This window comes from Lipotes vexillifer, unplaced genomic scaffold (assembly GCF_000442215.2).
Source record: "Lipotes vexillifer unplaced genomic scaffold, Lipotes_vexillifer_v1.1 scaffold518, whole genome shotgun sequence".
Taxonomy (NCBI): domain Eukaryota; kingdom Metazoa; phylum Chordata; class Mammalia; order Artiodactyla; family Lipotidae; genus Lipotes; species Lipotes vexillifer.
Window position 1 is genome coordinate 276,891 of NW_006780945.1, and position 10,465 is coordinate 287,355.

General features: G+C 50.6%; 1 protein-coding gene across 1 annotated transcript in view; it reads left to right on the forward strand.

The window, feature by feature from the left end:
* Positions 1 to 5,487, forward strand: part of MXRA7 (matrix remodeling associated 7) — a 29,842-nt gene extending 24,355 nt beyond the window's left edge. Inside the window, exon 4 of the mRNA XM_007454402.1 lies at positions 5,373 to 5,487. Coding sequence (XP_007454464.1) covers positions 5,373 to 5,487 — 115 coding nt within the window. The remainder of the gene's footprint in view (positions 1 to 5,372) is intronic.
* The last annotated feature ends 4,978 nt before the right edge of the window (positions 5,488 to 10,465 follow it).

Here is a 10,465-nt window from a genome sequence, read left to right on the forward strand (position 1 = left end):
CGCGTCCGGAGCCTGTGCTCCGCAAATGGGAGAGGCCACAACAGTGAGAGGCCCGCATAACGCAAGAAAAAAAAAAAAATATTGTCAAACCACTAAAACCACAGGCCAGTGAAAAGTGTGTGCTCTTCTTTGCCTGTCAAATTCTTCTGGAGCAAACTCTGCTTGTTTCTGATTCCCTTCCTGGCATTCAGGGTCCCCGTCAAGTTGCAAGCTGGTTAAAAACCCATGCTGCAAACCCCTGACTTTAAATTCTCTACCTTGGCCAGCACAGCAGTATCTAGACCGTACATCTTTAGTAGTCACAAGACCCAGAGTTCCTCAGAAGCTGCAGTTCACAAGTTTTCAGGGCATGGCACTTGGTAAGCAGGACCCAGAGAAAGAGACCCCAAATTCGTTCCTCCACGTGGTTAATAACTGGGCGTTCCCATCCTTGGAGCAGCTCACAGATGAGATTCCTTCTGCCCAAGGGGCAGAAAGTGTAAGGCTTGCAAATCCAGAGACATGCTGCTTGAGAAAGACCCTGCTTCCTCACCGTCTGCCCACCTCCTGCTGGGTCTCCCCTGGGGCTGGAGCTCACAGGCTCCCTCAGCACTGCCTCTGCCGGGATGGGGGTGCCCCTGCGTTCCACCCGCAGCTTTTCTGGGAGGTGCCGTATCCAGCCTCAGCGTGGCTGGGACACTGGGCTTGCAGGTTATGACTGCTCCCCGCAGCAAGATGCCACCCCCTCACCCCCAGGGCCAGTGAAGCTGGCGAGCTTGGCTGACTTCTAGCTCGGCAGCAAAAAGAAGAGGCACCATCGGCTACTCCTTTCCTTGTACACCGTCCCTTCTTCCCATCTTCTGGTCCAGGGGAAAAGTGGAACCCAAGGAGGTAGACTAGGTTGGCTCTGATAGTGAGGACCCAGGACCCCAGCACCCATTCCATTCTGAAGGTCCCCAGGACTGGCCTGACGTTTTTGGAAGTGGACACCACTCTAGTGGATGGTGTTTTGAAATGCATAACTGGCAAGGGTGAATGGATATTCTCCTGCTTTCTGCCCTCTGATGGGTCCACAAACCACCCACCTGTGTGAATTTCTAGGAACACGTGCTGACTCACGTACACATGAGGGCGCCAGAGGGATAAAACTGAATCCCACCGGTTTCCCTCAGCGCTCACCTGGGTAAACCAGCGCTTCTGCATGTCCCTTGCAAAAGGTGGGCACACCATTTGTGCCATCTGGGGAGCACATGTCCTTGGAAGCCACTGTCCCCAGAAGGGACAAAACCTACCCAGCAAGGATAAGAAATAATCTACGGTGAGAGGACTGGCCCAGAGAGGACCAGCCCAGAGCGGCCACAAAGCTGAGGATCTGACCCTCGCAGTCTGACCTGCCTAACTAAGTATCTGTGGCACCCTCCCTGCCCACCGACCTACATGTGGACCCCATGCCCAACAACACACCTGTGGTACCCTCCCTGCCCAACTACCTAATTGAGGACCCTCCGTGTTAAACTGTGCACAAGTGGGCCCCAAGCTGCCCAGCTACCTGAGGATGCTCCCTGTCTAAATACCCATGTGTGGGACCCGACTTGCTCAACCACCTACATGTGGGACCCAAACTGCCCATATACCAACATGTGGTACCCTCCCTGCCCAGCTACCTACTGTGGGACCCTCCCTGTCCAACTGCCTAATTGAGGACCCTCCCTGCCTAACCACCCACATGTGAGACTCAAACTGCCCAAATACCTGTAAGTGGGACCCTCCCTGTCAACTACCTACAAGTGGGCTTCAACCTGCTTAACTACCCACATGGGCACCCGAACTGCCCAGATACCTAAATGAGAGACCTGCCCTGCCCAAGTATTTACTCTGGGACCCTACCTGCCCAACTACCTAAAGTCTGACGCTCCCTGCCAAACTACCTACAGTGGGACCCTACCTGTTAAACTATGTACAAATGGGCCCTGACCTGCCCAGCTATCTTATTGAGGATGCCCCCTGACCAACTACCTGCAAGTGGGACCTGACCTGCCTCGCTCCTACAGGTGGGACCCAACCTGTACAACTACCTACAATGCCACCCTACCTGCTACACTACCTACGAGGGCACCCTACCTACTAAACTACCTACAAGGGCACCCTACCTGCTAAACCACCTACAGGTGGGCCCTGACCTGCCCCTGTAGGCCTTGCAGACGTGGAACGGGGTCTCAGGCTGGCTTCGGTTAGTGGGCTGTCCTGCAGCAGGTGATGAGAGGCAAACTCCCCTGGGTCTGGATCCCAGCGTCTGGGCTGGCTTCTGCAATTCCAGACGTTCCCCTTCCTCACCCCGTTTCCCCCTTTCCTTTCCTGCAGTACTTGTAAGATGGCATGAGTGAAATAAATTATCTTTTCTCCTTATTTCTCTTTACAGAACCGAGGAATAATGAAGTTATCCTTAGCCTCCTCCTAAAGGCTTTTCCTTTTGGCATCTTAAAACTTGAGAGATAAAGTGGAACCCCCAGAGAGGAGCCAGCAGGCTCCTGGGGCGCATTTTCCCATATAGGCCCCCATCCAGGACTTTCCTTGGCTGGGAGGATCCCGAATGCCCGTGGCGCTCCCCTGTAGAGGCATTCCTCCCTGTTTGCCTGGATTGCTTTGTTAAGCTGAAGGGTTTTCCTGGACTTTTATTTTCCTTATCACTCAACCTTCCTGCCCACACACGCTTTGCACCTGAGATATCACCAGTATCAGCAATGCCATCATTTTAAAATTGGTAGTTTCATTCCAGTCCTCCTGCTTTTCATCACCAAAGCCAAACCAGGAAAGACTTTGAGGTGTGATGGACAAATGAGGGAGAGCTGCCTGTGCTCGCTGCCCGGTCGACTGCCCTCCTTCCCCTTGGGGCCCGCTCCCCCTCTCTGTCTTCGGCCGGCTCGGCTGTGGGGGCGAGAGCCCGATGATCGATGAGTGGGCAGCAAAGAAGCAGAACCAGCTGTTGACTTCCTCTTGCCCTTACCCTCCGTTGAGAGCAGGCTCGGATCCAGCCCGCTTGTTGCTAAGAGGCCTTTTCACTGATGTTCCTACCAGCTCAGCGGAATGTCCACCTTCGCTTTCGCAGAAGCAATAATGATAGTGTTCGCTTAAAACAGCTGTGTCTCGAGTCTGCCTTTTCCTAGGTTTCACAGATGAGCTAGAACTTCTCCAGATAATCAGATCAGTCCCAGATTCATTTCTTGGAATTTTATATTTGACAATATTTATACTATACCAAACTAATCTGTAGTTTTTAGATGTGTTGGTTAAAACATTTTTTGAAAGCAGTAAGTTTATAGAAAAAAATTTTTTTCTCCTCTATTTAGTAGAAGGCCGGGAAATGTCCACTGTCAGCCTGGGGCATGGTACATTCCCAGGAACCTTCTCCTCTGGGTCTAATACCTTAGGTTCACGGGTTTAGGACAGAACAGGCAACAAAGCAACAGCCACACAGAGCCATGTGGCCTGACCCACACAGCAGTAGCAACAGCAATGTCCTTGTCCAGGCCGGGGTCTGACTGAAAAATAGGTGACTCCTTCCAGGTATTAAGTTTGTCTGGACACTTTCTGAACGTGGCTTGTAGGCACCAAGCCTCACATACTCCCAATGGCTGGGATCTGTGTATTCAGCCTTTGTTCGGTCCAATAAACTTTGAGTAGATGGTCTTGATTACTGTGTTTATTTCAGTTTTGCTTTGTTTTTAAAAAAATCACCTTTTTGAACCCATTAAAATTTGAGCTCTCTCTCAATTTGTGCCCGTTACTCTCCAGCACAGTGCGAAGTCCTAGGCCCACCCTCTTAAAAATATGCAAGCGCCACGGCCATTAAGAGACACACAAGAGGATTTGTGTTCCTTTGGGGGGATGCCCACTCATACACCTGGATTGTGATTCCTTCCAAAGAGCTAGACATACAGCCTGTCAATTCACAGTACCCCTTTCTTCAGGTGGTAGGGTATCGCCTACTTCTCACAGGCTCCTTCTCCTCCGGACAGGAAAGCAGACTGTAGGAATAACTTTCCCAGCGTGACTAAGAGAGGCTTGGATTTGGGACTTCGGTATTTCAGCTTCTAGATGCTGCTGTAGTCAGAAAACCAACTGTTTGCTGTTTGGGAGATATGGGGTTACTGCAGAAGGACTATGTTAGGACAAGCGTTAAGACCAGACATCGATCGGATCCCCCTCTAGGCAGGGTTGGGGTGCTGGTTGGACAGTGCTGTGCCCTGCAGGGCCAGGGTGGCCAGAGGCTGTGCTGAAGCTCTGCCTCCTGGTGGGTCTGCAGGGACCAGAGCAGACCCTGTCATTTGGTTTACATCCTCTGAAGGTGGCCCGTGCCGAGCCAGCAGGGCGGTGTGTGGCGGGGGGGGACCGCAGAAGCCTGAAACCCAACGGGGAGCCCATGCTAGCACACAGCGCCCAGCCTCGCTGATGAGCACAGCACAACAGAACGAACAGGAAGCAAACCGTGGCTGCAGAGTCTCACCCCGCCCTTTCACGTTTGCACTCGTGGGAGGTGTCCCGTGCTGATCCGATGGCGTGGCCCAGCCGCAGAGAGATGACAGAACATCACTCCCAGCATCCCCCCGGCCCCCCAGCCCGTGTGTGGTGAACGTAAAGCCGATCTCCAGCCAGGCCTCTTCCCTGGTAAAAGGGCCAGGGCCCCTGCTGGCTATAAGGTGTCTTTGTGCAAACTGGAAAGAGGCGCCCCTTCCTCTGGGCAGCGAGACCCCACACCCACCCTTGCCCCTGGACCAAGCACCCTGTGCACACATCTGTATGCTCCCGTTTCCCAGCCAGTTGTGTTCCTTCTTCCTCCACGTTTGGCTTATCCCTCTAAACGAAGGCTGTTTCTAACATGTCTCTTCATAGGCTCTCTAGCCGCCTAATGGAGCACCTCTGCTTCCTCGTGGCCTCCCGGGGAGGTGTGTAGTCAACATTAAAGAGAGGCCCGGGAATTCCCCGGCGCTCCAGTGGTTAGGACTCCGAGCTCTCACTGCCAAGGAGCAGGGTTCGATCTCTGGTCCAGGAACTAAGATCCTGCAGGCCGTGCGGCACGACCGAAAAAAAAGGGAGGCCCACGGGGAAACTGTAGCACCGAGAACCTGAGTGATAACTTGGGATCCCCAAATCTCCAGGGTAAACCCAAGACTTAGAACCCCAGTTTGTAGAAGTCTCAAGTTGAGGTTTTTTTAGACCAAATCAGCTCCTGTGTTAAGAGTGGGTTTTGTTTTAGTTTCATTTTCTTCTTATTCTGGAAAGCAAAGCAGCAATACAGGAGTGAGGAGTGTCCCGACTCCACGAGATGTGCACGGCCTCTCTCTCTCCCCTGGTTTGGGAGCATCTTTTTCCTCTTTATCCTTTCTTCTTGACAGAGTTCAGAAAGAACAGCTGGCTGCCATCTTCAAGCTCATGAAGGACAACAAGGAGACGTTTGGCGAGATGTCGGACGGCGACGTGCAGGACCAGCTCCGGCTCTACGACATGTAGGCGCCTCCGCCTGGCAAGACACAGCCACAGTGGGGCCGTGACTCTGCCCCGGCCCCGGGACCCGAGCCCGTGCCACTCTCAGACTTCTGTAGGCTTCAGTTTATCTCATATACATAGATGTAGAGGTAGATCATATACAGGGTTGCTCAGTTCTTGCAATTTAGATATCATGTCATAGGAATCAGGACTGTTGTCTTCAGAGAAGAAAAATCCCTGACTTGTGTGGCTTCTGCCTGCTGGTGAGCTTCCAGCTGTCACATGGGCTCCCCTCCGAGGCTGTCATCTGATCCAAATTAGACCTTCCGTGCAGACCCTGAGCAGGCAGCAGCCCAGAAGGTCTGGCTCGAAGCCTCAGCAGCCCCAGCACATGGTGTTGAAAGAATTCAGGGGTGCTGTGGGATGAGTATCAGGTCCCAGTGCCCAAGCATCCAGTCTAATAACACGACACCTTCTTCTTCCTTAGAAGGATTTCTGGACACTTCTGTAACTGTATGGAAGCGAGCGGTAGGGGAGCATCCCTAAAAAGCAGAAAGTCTGATTCAAAGGCTCACCTTCGATCCTGGACCAAGGCAACAGTATCAGAGTTAAGACCCTCTAAGTTTCTCTTATTTAAGCGTGAGACTTACTTTATATACAATTAAGACTTCTATGAGTGCTTATCACACACCTAGACCTGTGCTAGACACTGTCAATGGAAATAAAATACACAACACAGTCCTACCTTTAGAGAGATTAAAGTCGTGCAGAGGGGGATTCCCTGGTGGTCCAGTGGCTAGGACTCAGCGCTTTCACTGCTGAGGGTGTGGGTTCAATCCCTGGTCGGGAAACTAAGAAGCTGCAAGCCATGGCACGGCCAAAAATAAATACATAAAAATAAAGTCCTTTGGAGAAGCCAGGCATGTGTGCAGGAAAAGAGAACCTCACAAGTCAGCATTCAATAAAATGCCAAAATGACCTCACAGAGAGAGTCTGGGCCACCTTAGCACATCAGTAAAGTTCAGTGAGTCAGTGAGTGCATGACGACGGAAATAACAGCGATTCTTCCGCTCTGCCCAGGTCCTGTATCTGATCACCCCACTGGCAGAAAAATTCATAGCAAGCTGAATTTAGGAGGGTACACTAAAGGGACAACCTAAGATAGTTCTTGAGAATATTTTTTATTTGCTGAAATAAAACTAAACACACGAAATTAAAAGAAGCAGTGGCGTTTTACGTACCACAATTTAATAATTATCACGGGATCACAGTGAACCTTCTTTTATCCTCTCTTGCTTGTTAGGGTTTTTCCCAGGCCTCCCCCCAAATCACTGTAACTGCTTTTGCTTCTTTGCTGACAGTCCATAGCAGGAGGGTCTGATCTGTGTGTCTGTTGTTATACCCAAATGTCAGTTCTTTTTTCTTTTTTTAAAAAATATTTTTATCTTTTTTGTTACTGCTTTTTAAAAATGTTATGATTTAAGTATTGTTTGTTCCCTCTCTCAGGCCCCAAGGACCCCCCTGGGTTGTTTTTTATCTCCCTGCCCCCTAAGTGCATGTCAGCGGAACTTGCACTGCCCTGTAGCCGCTTTATATTTCTTTCTTCACCTCCTTCTTCCAGTCCTTCTTCTGATTATACCAAACAAACAGGAATGACTCGTGGGTACGTGAGTCGAAATGCTCATGGCTATGGGAAAAGTAAACTGAAGGAACTTTTCTATACTTGGTTCAGCTAAGATGTTCCAACTGCAAAGAACTGAAAACTCCAACTCAACTGTCTTAAACAAAAGCAGAATTAGGGCACGGGAGGAGTCCAAAGGCAGAATGCCTGTAGGTCCATTAGGGTCAGGGCCCAAGCTACATTTCTGTTAACTTGGTCTTCCTTGCACTGTGGGCTGTTGTCACAGACCAGCTCTCCTCATGGTTGCACGATGGTTGCAGGAGTTCAGATATCACATCCAGGAGCAGGAAAAGGGCCATCTCTTCTTTGTGTCCTAGGAGTGAGGGAACCAATTCAGGTGCACCCTCCCCTTTTGGGTCCCAATTGGCCAGAATGTCATGTGTCCATGCCTCCACCAATCACTAGCAAGGAGATGGGTTGGCTGAGATGCCTGGGGCTGGGGCTGGCATCCCCTGAACACTTAGCCATCCAGAGGAGGGGGCCACTGGACCTCACTGGGGCTCTGTGAGAAAGGGGTGGGAGGGATGGGTACTGGGTAGACAGGACCTGTCACCTGGTGGGGACTTGGAAGCCAGTGTCTGGAGTGCCCAGAATATGTGACACTCTTCCTGGGTGGTGGTTCTGTTGCCCAGGTTCTGGGCCTCTGATGCTTTGTGGAAGCACTGCTGGCTTGCTACAATTCTTGGGCGGCTCTGATGCCATTTCCAGATGAACTCCATCTTCTGTTTATATGGTTTCTGTCACTTCATCTGCTTCACTGGCACACCAGTTGCCAGAAGAGTCCTCTTAAAACAAAACCCATTTCCAACTGACACCCATATGTCCCACCAGATCTCAGTACTGCTACTAGTCAGGAAAATCAAAGCACCTTCGAAAAAATGTACCTGCAGACTCAGAACTTGTTCTTCAAAGTTTCCGGGAGTCAATGCGAGAACTTAACAGACGACCATAAGATAACAGCCTACCCTGCAAGCTGAAAGCAAGAGGAGACATTTGTTTGTTCATAAGTGTCGGGAGGACGAAAAATCGATACTATCTGGGCCACTGCATCGTCCTTAACAGAGAACCTTGTCAAATTTTGGATTTTTGTCAATTTGTTAGGTCAAAAATGTTAGCTCAGTGAAACTTTAATTTGCATTTTCCTTATTATGTAAAAGTTTGCACAACCATTCAAATGTTTAGGGGCTCCTTGCATTTTTTTCCCCCCTGTAAACTGCCCGTACCTGTCTCTTCCTGTTTTCCACTGACCACCAAACATTTAATCTCAGGTTTAATTCACCGAACAGCACCCATTTCCGATTATCTGGCCATAATTTGGGGTACAGCACCCGTCATCCTCAAGCCCTGATCCTGAATTGAGAAGGGAACCTAGATAATTCCAGGGAAAGCTCACCAAATTCAGGAGCCTTAGTGGAAGTCAAAACACGAACAAAAGTAAACCTCCGTCTGCAGCACGATTTCAACCGAGAGTTAATTGCCTACTTTATATACTCTGAAGAACCACGCACCCGCAGATTGGACCAATCATTCTCCACGGCCAATATCCTTAGCGGCGCCTCAGTGGTTCAAGCATCTGCCAATCTACTGCGAAGGCGGAGCTCTTGCTTGACATTGGGTACCGCATCCTCCCATCGCTCCCCGCCTCCACCCGAGCCCGCTTCCCTCTGAGGTGGGAATTCCGGATGTCCGGTCGCGTCCAGACAGGTTTCCTCAGTGATTGACAAGGGCCTTTGTCCAATAAGAAGTGCAGGCTGGCTCATCCCGCCCACACGCGGCCTTGCCTAGATCCTCCGCGGCGGAGGCAGCCGGGGACTGGTTAAGACCGGGCCTCTCGGCCGGCTGCGACCCTCCAGGGCTTCCTTGGAGCCCAGCCCCTGCCGGCTGCCAGCCCCTCTGGGCTGAAGTCAAAAAATACCTGCTCGAACCGAGTTCCCCGCCGGGTCGGGGTGCGGCCTGGCTGTCTTGACTGGGGTTGCCTCTTACTTCCCTACCAGGTTCCCACAGCTAGCAAACAGCAAAGCCTGAGCCGCGCACCGAGCTAGACCCAAGATATGAAGACGAATTCGAGCCGGTCCCTGCACCCCAGGAGCCCACCACCACCACTATCTTACCCCCAGCACTCCCCAAGCCCGCCCTAGACTCCCAGACCACTGTCCCACCTCCGAATCCAACACACCCCCAAACCCCACTGTTATTCACGTTCCCGTTATCCCCGCGCCCAAGGCAAAATCCAGGAGATCCTTCTGATCAGGCAACTGCACGCACCCATATATTCTCACCAAGGTGTCTTTGGCATTGGGCTGGCCTTCAAGAAGGTGCAAGGAGAAACAAGTCACACTTTCCCACACCTGTGCTCGCCCTTTCACGTTATGCCCAGGGCGCTTAAGCTGAGGTTTGCCAAAGCAGCTGCTGAATAAGTGTGAAGATCAAGCTGGACTCACCACCTGGCCTGAGTGATCAAATTGTTTCCATTCCGACACCCAAATTCGGCCCACTGGAGGCTCCACAGCCTTAGAGGGTTCCCACCAACATCGAGTCTTTGGGCCTGATGGTGGCCTGGGTCCTCTACAAATGAAAAAGAGGGCCGTGCCCCAGAGCAGGTTGGGTCATCAGGGGTTACCAAACTGTTAAAAACCATCCATCTGCAATCAGGGTTTTATTTGTAAATTTCATTTCTCTCATCTCTTTATGTACCTTCATTCCTTTTTGTTGAGGCTCCAGCAGGGGGCAGGTTATACTGACAGGTTGTCAGTTATTTAGCTTCTTCAAAGGCTGATCATTTTCACCTCAGAACTGTGTCAGGCGGTGTCTTTGGTTCCCTTGTAATCAGCTTCAGTGATACTGCAAGTTGAGTTTCAGGAGAGGAGACAGCTGGCAAGGGGAATGAAATTAAGAAAATTGTTCCAGGAAGAAAAGGTTTAATGAAGGAAATGGGAGCAAAGGGACAAAAAACATAGGATTCAGATTTGAATATTGAGTGGTGTGAATTGGCACATTTACCCTTTCAGACATTTATTGACTCTGTCTTCAAGCAAAAATGCTGTGCTGGATGATGTAATGCAAAATGCCTAGGTGAGGGGAAGGTTCACTAACTTTTTGGAGCAAGTGCTAAATGCAGAGAACTGTGTGCCTTGCCAACGCTCTCTCATGAATCTTCACAACAACTCTGTGAAGGACATAACGTTCTCCTTCTACCGAAGAAGAAAACAAGATTCAAAAAATATTGATGATCCAATTTAAAAGAAAACGAGCAAAGGATCTCAATAGACTTTTCTGCAAAGACATACAAATGGCCAATAAGCACATGAAAAGATGTTCAGC